The 20,667-nt window shown below is 51.6% G+C and overlaps 6 protein-coding genes and 1 non-coding gene across 7 annotated transcripts; 3 read left to right on the top strand and 4 right to left on the bottom strand.

Moving 5' to 3' along the window:
- Window positions 1–2,395: 2,395 nt before the first annotated feature.
- BDP81DRAFT_t87 lies at window positions 2,396–2,476 on the bottom strand. Its single transcript has one exon. It is a non-coding gene; the product is annotated as a tRNA-Gly (tRNA).
- Window positions 2,477–5,852: 3,376 nt separating this feature from the next.
- BDP81DRAFT_446409 (uncharacterized protein) lies at window positions 5,853–6,692 on the top strand (the record flags this gene model as incomplete). Its single annotated transcript, XM_060592058.1, has 1 exon — window positions 5,853–6,692. One exon carries the CDS (start codon window positions 5,853–5,855, stop codon window positions 6,690–6,692), a length of 840 nt encoding a protein of 279 aa, XP_060448618.1.
- Window positions 6,693–8,508: 1,816 nt separating this feature from the next.
- BDP81DRAFT_157002 (uncharacterized protein) lies at window positions 8,509–9,408 on the bottom strand. The gene has a single exon (XM_060581961.1). The coding sequence runs from the start codon at window positions 9,318–9,320 to the stop codon at window positions 8,700–8,702; it is 621 nt and encodes a 206-aa protein (XP_060448617.1). The 5' UTR covers window positions 9,321–9,408; the 3' UTR covers window positions 8,509–8,699.
- Window positions 9,409–10,963: 1,555 nt separating this feature from the next.
- BDP81DRAFT_458286 (amino acid permease) lies at window positions 10,964–13,037 on the top strand (the record flags this gene model as incomplete). The annotated part of the gene is made up of 6 exons (XM_060593394.1): window positions 10,964–11,237; window positions 11,296–11,351; window positions 11,405–11,581; window positions 11,653–11,845; window positions 11,895–12,709; window positions 12,777–13,037. The coding sequence occupies 6 exons, from the start codon at window positions 10,964–10,966 to the stop codon at window positions 13,035–13,037; spliced, it is 1,776 nt and encodes a 591-aa protein (XP_060448616.1).
- Window positions 13,038–13,864: 827 nt separating this feature from the next.
- Window positions 13,865–16,049, bottom strand: BDP81DRAFT_341898 (uncharacterized protein). The gene is made up of 2 exons (XM_060586037.1): window positions 15,974–16,049; window positions 13,865–15,918 (listed from the first exon to the last, which is right to left on the bottom strand). The coding sequence occupies exon 2, from the start codon at window positions 15,873–15,875 to the stop codon at window positions 14,283–14,285; it is 1,593 nt and encodes a 530-aa protein (XP_060448615.1). The 5' UTR covers window positions 15,876–15,918; window positions 15,974–16,049; the 3' UTR covers window positions 13,865–14,282.
- A 1,046-nt stretch (window positions 16,050–17,095) lies between these two features.
- On the top strand, window positions 17,096–18,202 carry BDP81DRAFT_468939 (uncharacterized protein; the record flags this gene model as incomplete). Its single annotated transcript, XM_060594504.1, has 3 exons — window positions 17,096–17,110; window positions 17,167–17,708; window positions 17,766–18,202. The coding sequence occupies exons 2-3, from the start codon at window positions 17,228–17,230 to the stop codon at window positions 18,200–18,202; spliced, it is 918 nt and encodes a 305-aa protein (XP_060448614.1). The 5' UTR covers window positions 17,096–17,110; window positions 17,167–17,227.
- Window positions 18,203–19,159: 957 nt separating this feature from the next.
- BDP81DRAFT_508785 (cytochrome P450) lies at window positions 19,160–20,605 on the bottom strand (the record flags this gene model as incomplete). The annotated part of the gene is made up of 4 exons (XM_060595708.1): window positions 19,160–19,593; window positions 19,649–20,248; window positions 20,326–20,394; window positions 20,464–20,605. 4 exons carry the CDS (start codon window positions 20,603–20,605, stop codon window positions 19,160–19,162), a joined length of 1,245 nt encoding a protein of 414 aa, XP_060448613.1.
- Between the last annotated feature and the right edge of the window lie 62 nt (window positions 20,606–20,667).

The raw sequence follows: 20,667 nt of genomic DNA, 5'->3' as shown, positions 1-20,667 counted from the left end.
GCGTGTCGGGAAAGGGGGGAAGAGGCTGTGCAACTCGATGAGGGAGTGGTTGTGATTGGTTATGAATGTGTCCGGGAGTTGCGGGTTGTTTGGGGCTGGTGTCCCGTGTAAGTAAAGCTCATGGGCATACGACTGGACACAGAGAGGCCGAGGGGATATGGCCACTCTTCTAGGGATTGGACGCGTCGTTTTTTGAGAGGCTTGTTTTGGGGGCCAGGCACCCGGGGACGATGACGACGATGATTCCGTTGCCTTGGGATTGTGGATGGGAGACTTGGGAGGTTGGGAGCGAATCGTTTTGGTGAAGCTTTCTTCTTAGGGATGGGGGTGGCCCCCGGGGTCTGTGTAGGCAGCAGTTGTGAGTTTTCACGAACTGTGATTGAGATTGCGAGTAAATGGTCTTGTTTGGTCGATTGAAATTTGGGCGAGTCGTCTAGATCAAGGTGTCTATAGCCGTGATGCTGTGGTTGTAATTGTGTGAGGTTGATACCATCAACGGATGACTCGTATGTTGGAATTCACCTGCCATGTTTTTCCAGTGCTCTTCGAAACAACGTGGCTAATGCAGCCCGTCTCGCGGGGATAGATGCGTAGTAAATGAGACTTTGCTAATATTTCGCAACACTTAACGGTTCATGAATGTGTCCCGTGGCATGCCCGGCAGTCGTGAAAGATAATTGCACGCCCCTCTACATCATAGAAATGTCACATTCATGGGACACAATCATAAGAGAATCCCCTATTGGGGCTTAAGGACTTCCAAAAACCGAAAACCGAGAAAAGTGTAAACGCACTGGGTAGTTGTGAATCATTTGATAGGTTCAGTGTACGAGCTCGATTTTCCTAGTCTATCTGGTAGCTAGTGAAACGTAATGCGGGTGCCTTGAGGCTCAACGAGATGCTGCTGGATGAGTTGTGATACTGATCACGGGCCTGAGGCAGATGACTCCTCGTTTCTCAGGACGCACATCGAGTGAGGCCTCCGACGTACGGGGTCAAGTTGGGACTTGAGGGTTTCTGCGGTCAAGCATGTGATCAAGGTTGGGTCCCATCGCGGTACCTTAGCTCATGATGAATGATGATACGGTGCGATCCAAGATCTCGTAGGTGTTGTGGGGTGAGTCATAGTGATGCTTCGGACGTTGTGTCGATTTATCTACCGTATACTCGTTTTAGCGTGATAGAACCGGGGATGCCTCGATATCCTAGACTTAGGTAGGTATCTCAACGTACATCTCATGATTCATTAGCTACCTGGATTCGGTACACCGAATGCCGAGACTCCTCGATTGAATGCGTTGACAGGAGTGAAGAGGCACAGGTCTCAAGCATCAACGCATTTACTTGTATGTGTCAATGAACATTTTATCAGTGCGACTCAAATCACCGTAGCCTTCCATGTTGTATGGTGTCTCACGTCGTTGTTTCTCTGCCTGACTCTTTGCCTCCACATACGAATCGGGTCCCGTGCAAACTTTGGGCTTCCCACTCAACACTGATGCCCATCGAGATCTGAGCGATAGGCATGGTACTCGCCGTGAAGTCTCGCTAACGAAATCAAGTCTATTTAGTTGACAGTAAACAGCCCTTCCACCTTTTGGCTTGCCGTAATCCTTAATGCAAACAAGCTGATACAGGTCTCAGCCGGTAGGTCATTTGTCACTTCCCAGCTACCACGATGATTCTTCCCAGACATAGCCCTCTATCGGAGACGAGAAGACAGGGCGTCCACTTGGGTCCTTTGACTACGTTTGAGAATCTGGGGCACGCCTAAATGACTTCGTGAATGCTTCTTCCAACAGAACCACGGCCTCATGACGCCTCCCGGATTTACCTCCTCTCCTAGAGTCCTAGGGACTATTGACTATCTTTGATGGATAACTCCATTGACAATTTCTAGGCTCTAGCTACGTAGGTAACTGGAAATCCAGCTTAGACATTAAGATAGACGCTCTGTTAGGCTTCTGATTCTCAAGGTAGTCAGGGACTCCAAGTAGGATGTCAAGCAGAGACCAACAGTGGGCATGTATGACGGCGTTGATGAAGGAAATCGAGTGAGCCCAAGTCTTTGAAGGCTCGAAAGAAACGTCAGAAAGAGAGAGAGACGGGTAGAAGAGGATCTGCATTACTCGATATCTCAAAAACTTTACAGATCCATACATGGTTCACAAAACGAGAAGGCCATAGGTATCGCAGCAAAAAGCGCCAGCAATGCCAACGCCAATGCCCTCCCCCCCCCCCTTCCCCTCCTCTCTCTCTTTCTATTGACAAGCCGAGATTCACTTTCTCTCACATGGTTTGTTGCTAGATAAACCATTGATAAGGGACTGCTCAACTCCAAAATAACAAAAGATTGAGTCCTAGGCCAAGGAAACCCACCACAACAGCAAAAGACTGCGTCGAGGGGGAATCGAACCCCCGGCTCCCCGACGCTGCTGGATGGCAACGGAGAATTTTACCACTAAACCATCGACGCTGAAGAAGCTGATGAGCTGTGATGGTTTCAATCGCGGGATTGTGCGTTGACTAGGGATGTGGTGCAGGTGGGTGGGTTGTGGTTAGATTGAGAGGGTTTCTGGACCCTGATGTGTGTGGAGCATGCGCCGGTGGACAGGGGTTTGGACCGCTCAAGATGTTCCTGCACGCAAATACATTTGCAGTCCCTACCTTAGTAGGTAGTATTTATCGGTGTTGAGATAGCTAGGTTCAAGGTCTGGGTGTCAGGAGTGAGAACGACTCAAGTCTATGAATTTGTAAAGGTTTTCGGACCGCAACTTGTCTCCGTGATCAGCCGTTAGTTGGCCCCACCTTTGCCGTAGCCTTCGGTCTCGGCTCCGCGTCTTAGCCACCGGTCCTTGATTAGAAACATCACTTCAACGACAAGAGAAAACTTTTGATGCTGAAGTGACGCATAGTTCCGTGGATTTGAGAATTTGCTTAACTGAGCTGTTTAGACTACCCTTCTTGTTATGGAGCATTGGCAGCGCGAATCCCGATGTTGCTCTTGCGGCCTCCTACTACTTCCGCGTAGGAAAATTGTGTCGTTGTGTCGCGGCTACCAGCTTTGTCGAGGCTGCTCAAGGTTCACGTTGAAACATTTTGCCCTTAACTTCTGCTTCATGAAAGTGTGTATTTCTAGGTCCAACTGTGACTCCCTCTTGACTTACACATGAGGTAGTTACTCTCTTAGTTCGCCAGTCAACATGTAGTCGACTCTCTGTCTTATCATCTTAGGTAGCCTCTTGCGGTATTTTTTCTAAGGAATAAACTTAGAGAGACTTGGCTCAAAAGAGACATGTTCATGATGATACCTTAGGTAATGACGAAGGGAATGGATTACCAAAGCAAGAGGAGCAACGCGAAGGGGATGCGAGCAAAATCAAGTCTCAGACCCATCACCAAACCGAACGCCGACCAAAAAGGCCCGAATAGCTTCAGCTACGACGCTGGACACATGACCATGGGGGGATCTATTCCGAGGAGTGGTCCCGTTTCCCAATTTAAACGCTGTAGCCCGCATCAGCCTGACCACAACCGGCCACAAACCTCGGGTGGCATCTGGACATGAAAGAGACGAAGAGTCCCAGGTTCGGAAGATCTAGTATAATGCCTCCAGGGTACCTTCTGGTGTAGGGATTTTTCACTACTGAAGGAGCCACAGCTGTACGACTTAGTCAAAAGCGGTCTTTGTGTTCTTTCACCTTTGACAGACGGATCTGTTCCGGCGCCAATGGCACTTCTGCCGATGCCTCAAAGAGTGAAGAAAAGGTTAAGAAGTGGGAATTGGTGAGAGGGAAGGGGGATTGTAAAATCAGTCAATTGGAATCTTGAACATCATCTAGTAGGACTCGGGGGTTTGTTGGACAAAAGCTGAGATGCACGAAAGGCTTGCTGGTCATAGATGACCTGTCGGCGATTAACCACGCGACCTACTGGAACAGGATTCATCGATGACATGACTTTATTGTCTAGCTGAGGCGGCCAGCTAATGCCTGGCCAAAATGTGTGATTGCATACTGCAAGTTCTTTGATCATTTGATCGGTAGCAGGCTACACACGCCAAGAGATGGTCTCGACATGTGTAATTGCATATTTCAGCGCCATGGGGAGATATTCTTTTGATCCACTACAGGACATGCAGGGAGCCATCAAGTACTACTTTCTCTCACCGAAGCCACGTTACACTCATCGGAGCAACGTGGCAGGCCTTCCTGGAGGCGCATCATTACTCGGTCTCAGTGTTTCACCTAACAGAACGATTGGTTGTGTAGACCTGAGTATGTAATTCGTACTCACCTATGTCTCGGACGCCTGACAGTAGGTATTCGTTTTGCGGATCGCTACTTGGCGTTAAACGAGCTACATTACAGCGCTCCAACTTTGAGAAGCCCATTACGTATGTGACCATTAAAACTCCGTATATCCTCCCTCGCCTTTGAATCAACAGCACGCCCCTCGCCCCAGAGTTCCGTTCAGAAGTCAAAACTTGAGAAAGTGTGAGCCTCCTGACAATTGTTCTCCTATCCGCCAGCCATGTCGACTTATGCATACGAAGCACTCCCGGATCCGAGAAAGTACATGAGGTTGCTGAAAATTCTCCCAGCCTGCGACACTGACCCGACAAACTCCGCGCGGAGGTGATTCTCTGCCCGCGCGAAGAAGCACCATCATACCAACCTCTGTCCTACACCTGGGGCCAGCAGGACGTGTCATGCTCAATATGGCTTAGAGATACCGGAGATTCTGCGTGGAAACCTTTCTCGATAAGACCGAATCTCGAGTCATGTCTCAAACAGCTTCGAAGGAAAGAAGCCCGCATCCTATGGATTGATGCGATCTGCATCAACCAAGCGGATGACGTTGAGAAGGGCCATCAGGTCGCAGCCATGGACTCGGTTTACAGATCGCAAAGCCTCGTGATATGTTTGGGAGAGTGGTCAGAGAATAGTGATATCGCCTTTGACCTTCTCCAATCATTTCGAGACTGCCTGGTCGCAAACGGGCACGAAGGGTTCGCTTGGTCCAGTCCGTTGTCAGACCAAGTCGCAAAAGCGGGGGAGCGCTTTGGGGAAAGCCGAACGGACAAAACATGGGCAGCATTTGTCGATTTGATCAATAGGCCTTGGTTCTCGCGGCGCTGGGCTGTTCGAGAGGTTGTCTTGTCTAGCCAGAAACACGCCCACTTGGGTAACCGGATCTTTCGTTTAGGCTATCTTGTTTGGCTCTGTGGGTTTCTTAAGCTAAAGTCCTACCATCTACGTAAAGAATTACTAGAGTATAGCGAACGCCGAAGAGTTCGCGGGAACCTTGTTCAAAATCATAAAAACCCGGCGCCACTCGTGGACCCTATCGATACCATTTACCGAGTCTGGCGAGCGTATAGCGCAGCTGCCAGAGGAGACAAATCATCTCTAACATTGGAGAGGCTTTTGGACAACTTTTCATCGCTCGATTCCTTTGATGCCCGGGACGGCATCTATGCGTTTTTATCAGTGGCCAGCGACATCGACACAGAGGAATAGTTCCCAGACTACTCAGACCAAGCTACAACTACGGAAATATATGCAAAAGCTATATTGCATATCGTACAAAAGACTGGCAGTCTAGATATCATCTGCAGACGCATACACGACAGGTCCTTCTCTCTCTCAGTCAACCATCCTTCCTCCTGGATTCCATGGTACGGTCTCCAGACCATCAACTTTACGCCGGATCATTCACATCGGTTCAATGGATACAATACAAGATCCTTGACGACATTCGGACAGCCTCTATCCGCGGTGAGGAGCGGCCAAGAAGGTTATCGCCCAAAATTCTGCCCGGGTCACAACAATCCTCGCAGGAGAGAGAAAATGGTTTGCGACGAATGCCACAGCGAGATACATGGCATCGGTTACGGGTGCGTCAAGTGCGAGAAGTTGGACTTTTGCTACAAATGCATTGACCCGGCAATAATTGAACATAATCCGACTCATCGAATCAGGACTCACAACAACGCCGTTTACTTCGCCTCTGGCCATTCCGTTGTATCTGTGCAAGGATACGCTTCTTTTCAAGCAAACCTTCGTGACGCCTGCTCGAAGTCAAAGAATCATCTGCCGTTCGTTGTTAGAGGCTTCTTCGTGGATAAAATAACGAAAATTGGCCTGGGAGGCATCATTCAGCGCCGTGTTAACGGATTTAGGGTCGATCTGCCTTGGGAAAATTGGACGCAATTGCTAGGATTGAATCAGGTCAATGGCCTCGAAAGTGAAGGAACTAAGAATGCAGCATTTCTTAGGGCGCTGGTAGGCAACAGGCTCTTATTAGAAGGGGAACGGGGTGTCTCCCACTTGCCCAATAAGGTTATGGAGATGTTATACATGAATATCGGCGAAGACAAATGGGCGTGCGATATGGAGCACCCGACTCAACTCTTGTCTTCGACGGAAGTTATGTTATCGAACGATCGAAGACTGGCAACTTCGGCAAAGTACCTGGGATTCGTGCCCCCTGAGACTAGAGCAGGAGATCGAATTGCTATTCTGATTGGATGTTCAGTGCCGGTTGTATTGAGGGATGTAGGACATCTCCACGGAATGCCCGTGTGGCAGCTGGTCGGGGAGTGCTACATTGATGGGATTATGGAAGGGGAATTCATCGATTTCGCAGACGAGAAGAACCTTGAACCAGAGAAAATTGTTCTCGTGTAGGGGGAGTACGATCTAGGCCAAATGTGACATGGTCGAAGCTTTGTTGCCATGGGTTTGAAGGGAATCAAAGGTTGAGTTAGATGTTTGACAGAAGATCAGGAATCGATGGCCCAAAGCAAATACCAAAAAACGCTCTATTGGGCATTCGCTCGAGTCATAACAATACCACCCAACTTCCTCAGACCATGAAATGTTGCAGTCGCGTTTCTGCAGGCTGTAAGCTAAGATATGAGGGAAAACTTAGGCATACATAACTCCAGACTCAGAACAGGGTCTCTCTGACTGAACTTGTCGGAGTGGCGGGAGCTTCCATCAACAGCAGGCAGTTGAAAAGCCTAGCATCAACCACCTGGACGCCTTATCGGCCAAGGCCTTGAACGTCGCGTCCGTATTGCAGCTCTACCTAGGAAAGAAAGAAGATGATCAAGCAAGGAGGGATGAAGATGCTCATCGTCATTCTCATTTTGGGAGTTTCAGTCTGTCGAAAACCGCTTGAAAGCCAGAAGTTTCCATATCACTATCTCCGGAGTGAGAGTCATGCTTAGGGTTGGAGATCACATCACAAAGAGTAACGTTTGGTGAGCTTGGGCTAATTCGTGGCACTGGTAGATGGGACATCGTGATCCATATGTTGTTCTACTCATATCTCCAGGGGCATGCACACCCATCAGTATTGTCTTTGTTAAGAGCCCAGCCCTCGTGTGGCCACGTAGGGGTGATTTCTGTATATAGAATCTAAGCTGACGAGAAGAGATTTACAAGCGGAGCTTCCGCGGAGGTGGAGCGTAGGCGTAATGGAGCCCGCGCGGTCAATCGTGGCAGAATATCCGGGCGTTGGCCCGGATCCATTAATCGGGTCCAGCCCGTAACAGTCTTGTCTTCATTGAAACTATGTGCTTTTCATCGCTAATGTATATGGGGAACTCGCCCTCAACTAGCTCTTAACCTGGTAAGATGTTCAAGGAACTTCCACCTTACTGACGATGTTGTCAAGAATCTCGTGGTGTCAACCGTAGGTAGCGTGAGCGATTTCTCCGACAAATAAAGCATAAAGATGGATGAAGCCCTTGCTTAGTAGTCAGCAAAGCCTTCGGACATACACATCGCTGGATGGCTTACACCGAGTTCATCAACCTAGACACTGGGTACCTGCAGAATCAGCGCCTCTTCTTAGCTCGCCTGAGACCTAAATCTTGCATCAGATGGCCCAAGTTACACGTGACTGCTTAAACAAGAAGTAGCAGCTCCCAAGCCTTGTGTCAGTCATATTTGTTGACCCCTCCCTATCGTCTAAAGCTCACTGGTCCGACTTGTAGTTGGTCTGGTCCCCGCTGAACAAGGTGTGGTGGAAGTGAGGTGGAACCGCCATGGGGCGCCCAATCGGAGGCGAACTGGCAGGGTAGTTTCAGGCTTGGCCGTCCCAAATAATGCAAAATTCCATTGCTAGTGATGCCCTGCGATGCTGTAAGCCCCTTGTCTCGGTGATACTTCTCGAAGTCGAAGGTGAGGCCGAAGGCTGGCAGAGTGCAGAACGCCCGGCCTTGGTAGACGATTCAGAGCTGATGCCTCGCTTACGACTTGTCTGCCGAAGGAATCGTCTGGTCGGTAAGAAGAATCGACTCTAGCTTGTTGTTGGAATGTTCCGTAGGACACTGTGATTTGTATTCAGTATGTGTTTCTTAGGAGAGCTGCGAGGCAAGGCGTGGAGCCGAAATACGTGCACCGCGGCTCGTGAGTGGCGGCAAACTCATTCGACTTGTACGATTCCCGTCGCAAACACGGAAAGTATCGGACAAGGACTCATCTAGTTTAATGGGGAATTCAGGTATGCGTGGCGCTCCTGTTCGGGTGACGGTTCGATGCTGGTTGATCAGTACGGATAGGGGAGGTGAACGAGGTGGTGTTACCGGTGTGGCATGGCGTGTTCGATGGGCCTAAGTCAGCAGGTCGGGTGCTACCTGGGACGGCCTGCGAGTGTGCTAGACGGTGATCCAGGTGCGGGGGAAATCAGCCTCTCTCGTACCCTGACGACGTGGCTGGCGTGCCCAGACAACGACACCCCCTAAGGGTCCAGAGGGCCGATGGAATATATCGGATTGAAGCTAAGAGATAGGCGAAATGTTCGCCATGGACTTTTGACAGGAGCTGCGGACCCGAGTCTGCGAACGAGGTCCATAGTGGTGATTTTGGACGGTTGTGCGGTGCCATGGTCGGTCCAGCCCCTGGGTTCTTGGTGCTGTCTGGTGCTCTTGGTGTGATCTGGGATGGATTCTTGGGGCCGTGCCTTTGGCAGGTGGAAAGGCCGGTGGAAGGCGTCCAAGAGGACGGTGTTGGGGGCTTATCTGGCCGTGGCGAGGATGCCAACACCGATATTACAACTTGGCGGGTGCTTGGTACCAGTGTTGAACTGTCGATAAAAGCTGCCAAAAGTTGCCAACCTGTTGGCGATGGTTGGCATTTCTCGGCTGGCGAGTGAAATGGCGCATATTTGTGGATTGTGCAGCGTTTGTCTCTGGGCTGCCGGGGGAAATGTGAGGGCAGGTGGTGCTTTGGCGCTATTTGGGGGCAGCCGTGGGAGTCTCGGGGAAGTATCGGTCGTGTACCCGCTCGGAAGGGTTGTTCGTTCATTTCAATTTGCGAATACGCAATCGCGTGTGTGATTCTGTGTTGCCATCTTCAACGTTGACTGGCCTGAAGGTGATGTTCTTGGTTCGGCCAAGGGCTCGGCAGGCGCACCAAATCTGCAACCGCAAATGAGAGAGATGTACGCGAAGTAGAGAAGCTGGGAGGACGAGAATGGCAGTTTATCGGAGGCCTTGCGTAACCAGCGTTTGATGTGGCCATCGTTCTTTGCTTCGTCGTTTTGACAGTCTTGTTGTGGCGTGCGCGTGCCTAGATACAGAGCATGGAATAAGGTGAGTTTTTGACGATGAAATGCCATTGTCGGTCACGGGTGATGCCATGGGCGGCGGGTGGGCGCAAGTACGGCCGGCAGTTGCTTGGCGGGAGACGCGCTTGTCAGACGGAAGTCATGCCGGGAGGGAAGATGATGGCTGCATTCGTCCTGGCCGGAATTTGTGAGGCATGAGAGCGGCGCAGTTGATAGAAAACATTGTGTTCGTAGACCACGCGTGCCTCTCAATTATTCCATTGGTAGGTAGTCATGAGTAGAAGGCAGGTGCGTCTGGGTCCTTCGCACCTTCCCTTCTCTCCCGCTCCTTCCAGGCCACCACCACCCGCCAGTTCCTCCTTCCTCCATCTCCCCCGGCTGCCTTACCTAAGCACATACTGAGGTACACTGTACACAGTACTTCCGAGGTCCCACACCTCTCCGCCAAGATCGACGCCCCCCCGCCGCCCCTAGAAGGCGCGGAACGACCTTAGGGACCTTCCATGCAGCTGTCCGGGCGGGCTCCGCTGATAATGGCAGCTACGACTGCGGTACGCAAAGGTACCTCTCATGATGCTTCCCCTCCTTCCCACCAACACCGACACCATGTCAATCCAACATGCTCGACCCGTCGTGTTCCTCACTTCTCTTCAACGTCAACTTCCAACGCCCACGCCCACCACCATCCCATGATCGTTCTAGTCGCCCTCTCTCGAGCCCAGCTTGCCAGCACCCAAGACTCTAATCGATGAGTCGGCAAGTTGTCAATCATAAGCTTCCCTGAAGCTCGACTTGCACCTTCTCTTCTCGTCTAGCACCCCGTCTGCTTCACTCCACTTCCCCGAGACTTGGCCTTCCTCTGGCCCTTGGCATACACCCATCTTACTATCCCGGGACTGTCCGTCCCTCCTCTAAGGCCTATCACTCGTCGATGAACGCCCTCGGCTTGCGTCTACGTTGCCCTGATTCCGCCCGCATGCCTTCGCCGCAGATAGCCATGTCCAAAAGTAGCTTCTCGGCGCGACAAGGCGACGCCGAAGGGGATGTGAGGGTAGGGAGAGCCTGTTGATGTAGGATGGGCGACGAGGTTGAGGTGGTATTCTTCTCTGAGCGATCGACCGTGTCTTCTTTTTAACTCACCGCGTCCCCGCCCTCGACCGCGATCGACTTTCCCCTCTCCTCGTACTTCACCACAATCTACTACTTTAGGCCCGCCTGATACCCTCCCTTGCACTTGGTGCCCCTGGGCCTCCGATCCCATAATTCGATCAACATCAGCCATTTGTTTCTCGAAGGGCTTCGACCACATCTCTGTCATCTTCTGTGTGCAAACTGCAGCGGAGAACAAGGCAAACCCCTACAGCGCCATCGCCGCCCCAAAATGGCGACCGAAAAGGACGTCCATGATGGTGTCTCGACGCCCGAGACTACCCAAGTCCAACCCGAAAGTCGTGCCGAGGGCCATGCAGTCCTGGGCAAGCCTGGAAACGCCATTGGCGATGGCCATCTCAGTCACGGAGGTGCGGTGCGCGACGAGGACTTCTACACCCGTAATGGACTCAACTTCGAGTCCTTCAAGCGCCGAGACTATGGACACGGCATCGTCGAGCTCGATCGTACCATGAAGACTCGCCACTTGCACATGATTGCTATTGGTATGGAATTAAGACGAGGTCCCCATGTGTGCCTTTGCTAACGTTGTCATCCGCTCAGGTGGCTCCATTGGTGCTGGTTTCTTCGTCGGGTCTGGAGGTGCTCTGGCTACCGGTGTTTGTTCTACTATAGCTTACGAGTACTCGAATGTCGTGCTGACCGAACTCAGGGCCCCGGCTCCATTCTTCTCGACTTCTCGATCATTGGTATCATGATGTTCAACGTCGTCTACGCACTTGGTGAACTCGCTGTCATGTACCCTGTATCCGGTGGCTTCTACGTATACTCGACTCGCTTCATCGACCCTTCTTGGGGCTTCGCGATGGGATGGAACTACGTCTTCCAGGTAAGCCCTTACTTTTCAGCCTACATGAGCCTCCATCTAGTATCCCGACGTATCTGACTTATGAATCACAGTGGGCCATTGTCTTACCTCTCGAATTGACGGTATGTGGTCTCACGATCAACTACTGGGAAGGGGCCAGAAATATCAGTCTCGCTGTTTGGATTACCATCTTCTGGGCTGCAATTACCTTCATCAACGTCTTTGGAACTTTGGGATACGCCGAGGAAGAATTTTGGTCATCCCTTCTTAAGCTTTCGGCCATCAGTAAGCTCCCATTTTCAGTGGCATTTCAAAGTACTTACACCTTCTGTAGTCATCTTCATGATTGTGGCTCTGGTCCTCGTGTGCGGCGGTGGCCCTGCTGGTGGTCGTTATGATGAGTACTGGGGTGCGCGATACTGGTACGACCCTGGCGCATTCAAGAACGGATTCAAAGGATTCTGCGCGGTCTTTGTCACTGCTGCATTCTCTTTTGCCGGTACCGAGCTCGTTGGCTTGGCCGCTGCCGAATCCAGCAACCCCTTGAAGTCCTTGCCAGGTGCCATCAAGCAGGTCTTCTGGCGTATCACCCTGTTCTATATCCTCGGTCTCTTCTTTGTTGGCCTCCTCATCAGCTCAAACGACGAGAACATTCTTGGTGCCGACAATCCTTACGCCGAGGGAACATCGCCGTTTGTATTGGCCGCCAAGTACGCTGGCTTGAACGGTTACGACCACTTTATGAACTCCATCATCTTGGTGTCAGTCCTATCATTGGGAGTTTCGTGCGTCTATGGCGGCTCCCGTACTCTGACGGCTCTTGCGCAACAGGGCTATGCCCCCAAGATCTTTACCTACGTTGATAAGTCTGGCCGCCCTCTGCCCTCTGTTGCTGTCCACCTTGTCTGCGGCGCCCTTGCCTATATCAACTTGGACGCAAGTGGCGAGACGGTCTTCAACTGGCTCCTCGCCATGTCAGCGCTCGCTGCTCTGTTCACTTGGGGGTCCATCTGCTTGGCTCATATTAGATTCCGCAAGGCTTGGGCTTACCACGGACACACTGTCGATGAGATTCCTTTCAAGGCTGCATTTGGTGTCGCCGGGTCCTGGGTCGGGTTGATTCTATGCATCCTTGTACTCATTGCCCAGGTAAGCTTTATCCTTCCCAAACATCGCATGCCTAATTCTTTTGTACCTTGACTGACTTCCAATGCAGCTCTTCGTTGCAATCGCACCCGCCGGACAGGGCAACGAGCTCAATGATGCCGCTGGATTCTTTGAGGCTATGGTTACTGTTCCTGTTATCATTGTCTTCTGGGTCATTGGCTTCGCCTGGAAGCGCACTGGCTGGCTCCGCACCCACCAGATGGATGTTGATACCGGACGTCGCGAGCTCGACTGGGAGGAGATGAACCGCTACAAGGCCGAGGTTGCTTCTTGGCCTACGTGGAAGCGCGTGTACAACAGGTTCTTCTAGACCTGTGCTAGCGCCACAACACCCAAGGACACGCCTGTGTTGTTTCTTGGCAGCAAACAAAGCACTATCTCACAGCTAAATACACAATGGGCAATCTGGGCGAAGTTTAGTTTCAGTATTTATCACAAAGCGAGGTAGCAAGTGGAAGACATGTGTAGTAGAAAGTGGCTTGATTCCTCTAAGTGGAAGATCCGTATGAGGGTCATATCTATATACCGTACAAGACGGGTAATCGGCTTGTGGAAAGCGGTATCGTACGGCAGTAACCGGCAGCGCCACGTGTGGCGCTGCGACAGTATTTTGTACCTAGATACCACACGCAGCCTATGGCTCTTACCAATCTGACTTTTCATTAAACTGAGGGTCAACTACTCTCATCTCTTGGGTAGACTTTCCATCTGACCGTCATCCTCAGCTTCGTTATTTGAACTTCTTGTGCAACCTAACCTGACGTGCCATGGACTAGACAGCACGAACGGGAAACATGGTTGCCAACTGCAAGGAAGTCTGGTCGCTATTGATATTGCTGTTGCAGACGATGATTCTCACTCCTAAGAGAATAGCCCGTCGAGAGTTCAGGCCTATGGATGGATAATTAGACCGCGAAAAAATTGCAGGGGTAGTCAACGCAGTCTGTCTGCCTGTCAGGAAGCCTCTGGGGCTCGAAACCCTATGCGATATGTGTGTGGGCTAGCTGTGAGGGTGTGTATATGGTACGTTGGAAGTACATAGCTAATCGTACGGAGTACCCAGGGTAGTGTTGCATGCAATCTTGGCTAGTATGCGAGAGAAGTTGTCTAGAATGTTTCAACTTCCCGCCGTTTTGGGTCCGAGGTAGCTACGAGCATCCTGCAGGCGATGCAGCGAACGATAAGCTCGGCGATCTGGGCGCCATGCCTGGGCGGCTTGTCAATGCTAAGGACTCGAGAGACTACCCAAGACTGCCAGTAAGCTTGGGCTAACTCGGAGCTGGTGGGCTATTGGATTCGGTTCGCTCCTATTTCTTGTAGAAGCTAGCTGTAAGTGCGCTGATGGTTGGGTTCTCGAACCAAATTGGCCCATTCATAGTGAGTCCATAATATGTGTGTGCTATAGATCATTGATATACGAAAAGTCATCCAAATGGAAAGTTGACCTACAGCCGGTAGCCTATCTCGTTTCTCGGCAATGCCTAGGAAGTCACCAGAAGAAACGAAGATCGAGGCTTTCCCACAACGACCGTCATGATCAGACCAAGGTTCCCTTTCACTCCAACGAGATCCCGAAACCACGGAAAACCACATCCTCGCACCGTTTCAAGAAATCAAGAACATCAGCCTCAGTATGCCAAGCATCATTAAACGCAGCGCTAAGACAGAGCTCGCCCCTGAAGGTACCCAAGAACAGACCTAGCCCGTTCCCCAGCTCCTCGCCAGTAACCCACGGGTCATAAGCCTCGATCGCACCCGTCTTGGGCGCGATGATGCCGTCGACGCGGCCCATGCTGGAGATGGACACCGAAGGATGTTCCTTGGGCGGCGGCACGGGGAGCGGGTCGGGAGATAGAGGGACCGTGGGGTTCCCGGCGGCCCAGATTGTGGAGGCGAAGGCGTAGTGCTCTTTGTCGTCTTTGACGCCGTGGTAGAAATCCTTCATTATCTGGACGACGGGGAGGAATTCGTTTTTGTTATTGGGTGCGTTGGCATCGTCGCCTGAGGCGGGGAGGTCCATGTCGACAACGAGACTTTGCCCTGGGACGGAGTGGTACAGCGCCGCGGGGTGTTTGGGGGAGTTGAACGGCGGCTGGCAGCTTGCGCGCTCGTTGCGGAGGATGTAATTCACGTAGCGCACGCGTTTCGCCTCTGGGCCGCGGGTAGATGGTGGTTGGATGTCGCGGACGACGAGGGCGATGGCGGCGTGGAAGGCGTGTGTGACTGTCGCGCCGGCTAATTTGCATGCTGCTGTGAGGCGGGCTGTTTGCTCTTCCGTGAGAGTGATTGCGACGCGCTGGTGGCGGCCGGGGAGGAGTTTGCCGCGGCGGTAGGGCATGTCGATGATTTGGATGCCGGATGGGGGGTTCATTGCTGCGGATTTCTGGGCGGCCATAGTGGCTAGGCGTTCGGTTTGGGAGTGGGTGAGGGTTGGGGGGACGTTGGCTGCGATGCGGTAGGGGGGGCTGAGGTTTGCGGCTTCGGAGCCGGTGAAGGATAGGGGAGTGGGGGTGTTGGGCGAGGAGAATGCTTTTGAGGCGTGGGTCATGAGGTTGTTTAGGAGGGTTAGGGTACCGATGCCGTCTATGATGTCGTGGGGGGAGCGGAGGACGAGGTCGCGGCGGATGAGGTTGGTGGTGGGGGATGGCGGGCTGAGGACGAAGAGAGTTGGGATCTTTGGGGCTGGCGGCTGTGAATTGGCCCATTCTACGCCGGGTTGTCCGGTAGTAACAGAGACAAGAGTCTTTTTGATCCAGGACTGCTGGTCGGCTTTGTCTTTGAGTTGCTGGTATGTCTTTGTCCATTTGCCTGTTGTAAGGTCCCGGGTGACTTGCGAGGCGATGGTGGGGTGATCGTGACGCAGGGCCAGCCAAGCATTTCTCAGAGCTTCATCGACGCGTTTCTCGGCTTCACAGTGGTCGTTGATGCTGGTGATGTCAAAGGTGAGGGAAATGTGGCCGGTGATGGCGAAAAACACGAGGCCGCTGCCCTCGTAGAGGATGGGCATGGCGGAGTAGAACTCCTCGACCTCATCGATGCTTCGCTGCCATGTTCCAGGTGACGTCTGAGTCCAGACGAGTTCGGGGTAGGGCGTATCCATGGCTGAGGGGGGAATACTCCAAGATGTTTGTTGTTCACAATGAAACATAAACAGCTGATGAGTGATGGTAGCGGGGTACCAGATCGTCAACCTAGTACATATAAAGTCAGCTTGATGGACGTCGTCGCTCTTATACCTGGACTCACCCATGTCAGAAATGTCTAGAGCCGCAATGTCGGGACCGTAGCCGGTGGAAAAACTCATCGCACTATCGTGAGAATGCGTTAGTTCTTCGATCGGATGTGCGGCGTATTCGGGTTGAGATGTCACACAGTTCCCCATTGCTGGCTGTGATGCCCGATCGGGACATGCCCCCCCGCAGACCCCTGGTCTCACTAAACCGCGCTACTGGTCCACAACGCCCCGGGGTTTAGCCACAGCGGAAAGCATGTCCCGCCCCAGCAAAGGATGGCCATGAGTGGCTACAATTATCCAGAGTTCACCCGGGGACAACCTCTAGTCATCGTCTCGATTCCCAAGACCTGTCACCCCGTTGTTCTGGGCTTCAAAGGAGCAATCTCGCAGTAAGCTTTGGGAGGGAAGATGCGAGAAGGAAACGTATACTCGTAAAGTTACCTGGCTACCTCAAGTAAGGTAGCAGGCAAGAGCAGACACCTCGATCCTTGCGACAAAGAATTGGGCACAACACCAGTCATTACCGATTTTTTCCCCTATTTGCATTTCGAATTAAGAGGGTTGACTTAGTGAGCATGACCAATCGATTAGATAAGGCCTAATAAAAGCCAAGGACGAAGAGAAAAAGAAAGTGAAATGAACACAAAGAAGATGACTGCATGGAGACTCGAAAGCTAAATTTACAGGAACGCGGTAGCGCTGCTGAACAGGCTTAGACTATTACTGGCTTAAGCTTCTGGGCAACTTTCCATTTTTTGCTGTTGTGACTTTCCGAAGTGAACCAACTTATAGCCCATCCTGCGCTGGTGTGGTCAGCAGCACGTGACTGGTCTCCGGCTTCACCCTCACCATCCAGACAGTTGCTCACCAGGCTGCCATACTTTTCATAAGTGATTCACTGTTGGAGAGTGACTGTTCACCTTGTTACCTTCCATTCTGAAGTAAAACTTCACCCCTTCGATCTTCCATCAACCCCGTCTTTTCCATCGACCCTTTCTCTTTTATCAACCTCGTCTCCCTAATTCTTTCTCATCTGACACAATTGCCTCACGGGATAAGCCCAAAAGCCTATCAGGAACAGCAATATCGTCGAACAAGGAGGATTTTACTCTCCCATTGCTACCTGCAGACCCTACAAAGAACACCCTGTAGGTACTGATCGCTACCTACCACGCGATGTGTGATCTGACCTTCCATGAAACAGCTCGGATGCCCACGACGATCTTGAGGTAGGCGGTCTCAGAGATGACCAGGAGGGCGATGCGATGAGCCCTCACATCAACTATTCCAACCACCCCAATGTCAAGGCCCTACCGGGACTTGACTTCGGCGTTGGAGATGGTGTGCCAATTCTGAATCGACGTCATTCCGGTCTTTTCCGCCGTATCGTGCTTCCACAAGACGCATCCAACAATCCGCGCTCTGCGCAAGGCACCAAATCCGTCGCCAGTCGACTTCAAGCTGTGTTCCAGGCAGCGATTCGCACCTACGAGGAGAATGATGGGGTCCCGACGATGAGAAACCTTTGGACTTCTACCTTTGAGAAGCTTCGTCTCTCTGACAAAACCTGGGACTTCGATATTTCCTACAGGAACACTCCCGTTATCATTTACAAGATCACGGCAGCCCGCAGTCGGTTTCTGAACAGCGATGCCGACAAGTCGTCGATCCCTGCGGAGTTCTTCGAGTTCCTCCATACCATCGACACCTTCATCCTAAAGGTCGAATCTAGCATCGGCAAGAACAGTCAGTCTTGATCAATGATGTGAAAAAGTAGGATGAATTGGCTAATGATTTACATAGAAAGCAATCCGTTGAAGAAGAAGCGTCCCCACGACGACGAGACTGAAGAGAGCCAGCATGCGCTGAAGAGGACCCGAGTCGCAGATGTATACGAAGACATTGAGAAGAAGACTAAGGAGGAGCAGATTCAATACTGGAAAGAGACGGCGTTGGGTCTAAAGAAAGAGCTTGAGGGACGGGATGAGGCGTTCGAGGGACTCAACAAGCTCCTTCACGAGATGAAGCACCACGAGAATCGGAGCAATCTGGAGTTAAATAACTTTGTTTCTCATCTTTGGGACGAAGCTCTTCCTCAGATCAACAGCAAGCAGAGACAACAGGGCAAGGCGGAGTGGGCTTCATCCCAGCTCCAGAGGTACTTGAGAGCTACTGGATCGAGCAACATTGCTGACGCTATGCTTGGCATCTGCGACTTTGCTGATCGTGAACACATGTAGCTGTAGGATACTGTAATGTTGGATTATCAGGTAGCAACGATGATGTAGTACGAGGTTACATGAGCTCAATTGCATCTCGTGATACATCATTCACAATTGGCCACCGGCACTCAAAACATTTCTCACCTACAAATGGTGAGGATTAAATTCCGTTCCAAGTAATTGAAGCTTGCGATCCAAGAGAGTACAGACGTTTACAACAAAGGGGTAAATGCCAGTCGAGCAAAAACAACTAGGAAAAAGAAAACAGCTCCTCCACAGAGGGTCGAACAAAAGATCAAGCGAACAGTTGTCTGTGGCTCAAGGACTTTCAAGTTAGTACTAAGACTCCCCTATCATACCCTTCGGCCATTTTTCCCAGATCACTTGTTGACAAAAGTGAGGAACATGTGACCTAATTACCCTCCCCCTCAGACATTGCAATAATTCGTCTACACCAAATCAATTTACTACCTAGGCCACCCGACTGAGACCTCATTCTGCCATGCCCGCATCTCGTGAATATCAATTTCCATTCCATAGACGCCCATTCAATCTTTCTTTCAAGAATGCTCATCTTACGGTCGAGCCATCTTTTTTACGACCCACGCCAAGAGTATCGCCCTTACAAAGTATTTTACCTCAGATTTCTGCATAACTCAAGACATACGATTCTTCAACACGATGTAGCATCAATATGGCGTCCTAGAGCCATCGACTCTTCAGGGTGCAAAAGGTTTTCCGCACGCGAGACCACATATACGAGTACCGTGTATGTGAGCGTCCTCTATTTATGTCACGACTTCATTCTGTTCTCAGGAAAACGATATTGAATGGGAAGGACTTGTAATATCTAACGACTATTTTTTTCAATCTAGGTTGTACAACCGATAACTACACGATCATGAGAAATTTATATCGTCTAAACCTGAGCGGAGAGGTTGAACTATGCCATAATAAGGTAGAAAATCAAACAGATCAACACTCCAACGAATCCAAATCAAGCTCCTCTTTCCTCCTACGAATCAACAGCGTCGCCGAAGGATCAGGCAACAGAACCATACCGTGCGGCATCGACTGCGGCTTAAACCCATCAGGGAACTTCCAATCATACTTGAGCAGCAAATGCGCCAGCGCAATCTTGACCTCGTTGGCGGCGAAGAAGCGTCCCGGGCAAGCGTGCTGTCCGTGGCCGAAGCCGGGGTGCTTGGCGCTGGTGCTGACGAGGTGCGAGTTCTTCTCCTCGTTGGTGCCGCGCATGTTGAGGAAGCGGTAGCCGTCGTAGGTGGCCGGGTTCTCGTAGTAGTTTGCGTCCCACATGTGGACGTTTGTGGCGATGATCTTTTGGCCCTTGCGGAGGACGAAGCCGTTGGAGAGGGTGATGTCCTTCTTGACGAGGCGGCGCCAGGTAGCTGGTAGGAGACGCACGTTAGCGGAGTTTGGTCACCAGTTGTGTGTGGAACTTACAGAGAAGGACGGGTTTCATGCGCTGGGACTCCTTGATGACGCTGTCCATGAGCTTCAGGTTGTAGAGCGCTGTCTTCTTCAATCCCTCAGCGCCGAGCACGCGGACGAGCTCGTCACGAAGAGGCTGGACTAGCTCAGGGTGCTCCGCTAGATCAATCATGGTCTGCGTAAGCAAATCGGTCGTGGTGTGAATCGCGACGAGCGACAAGGAGATCTGCGTCGTAGCCGGGTCACGCTTCTCGGAAGACTCCTTCTCGAACCACTCAATGGCATCATCAAAGACGTCCTTGGTCTCGCCGCGCGCCAGGGCTTCGGCCTTGATGCGATCGCGGCGCTGGATGTACGGCTTGAGGGTCGTGCGGGCCTCGGCGAGGAGGGAGCGGACGCGCCAGCAGGAGGGGAGGAACCAGTGAACATAAGGTCGGGACCAGCGCGGCCACTGGCCGACTTCGTAGCCTACCCCAAAGGCGGCGGCGGTGTAGTCTGAGGAGACGCCGACCCAATCTTCGTTGCGGCAGAGTTCCTCGCCCGCGAATACTCGAGTAGACAGGCGTGAAACGATGCGCATGATGTCTTGCTGGGGGCTGATTTTGTGCCATTCTGTGTATGAATAAGAAGGTTATTGATAGCTCGAGGGTTATGATGCCGGGGTAGGAAGTTTCGAGTATTGGACTCACCAGTCGAGTCAGAGAGGACATGACGGAGGACGAGCGCTGATTCTTGGGATAGGGGCATCGTAAGTTTTGCTGTTCGAACATAAGATTAGCACAGCCATTTGAGCATTACATCTGATTGCGGGACGGTTGACAACTTACTCAAAGCCTTGGTCAAATACTTTGTAACGACCGTTGAAATTGAATGATCGCCATCAAAGGGCTCGAAGCCTGGAATATAGCCGTGGGAGTCCTTTTTAAAAAAAGTCAACACTCTGACAAGCACCGAATAGACAAAAGACATTCGCCTCACATCTCTAGCCGGCTCTTCAAAAGCAAGGTTGGGGTCACTGCGCAGTTCCTGGA

Source organism: Colletotrichum phormii (assembly GCF_030913505.1).
Source record: "Colletotrichum phormii strain CBS 102054 chromosome Unknown BDP81scaffold_4, whole genome shotgun sequence".
Classification (NCBI taxonomy): Eukaryota; Fungi; Ascomycota; class Sordariomycetes; order Glomerellales; family Glomerellaceae; genus Colletotrichum; species Colletotrichum phormii.
Note: the sequence above shows the minus strand (reverse complement) of the source record. Positions and strands in the feature narration are given on the sequence as shown.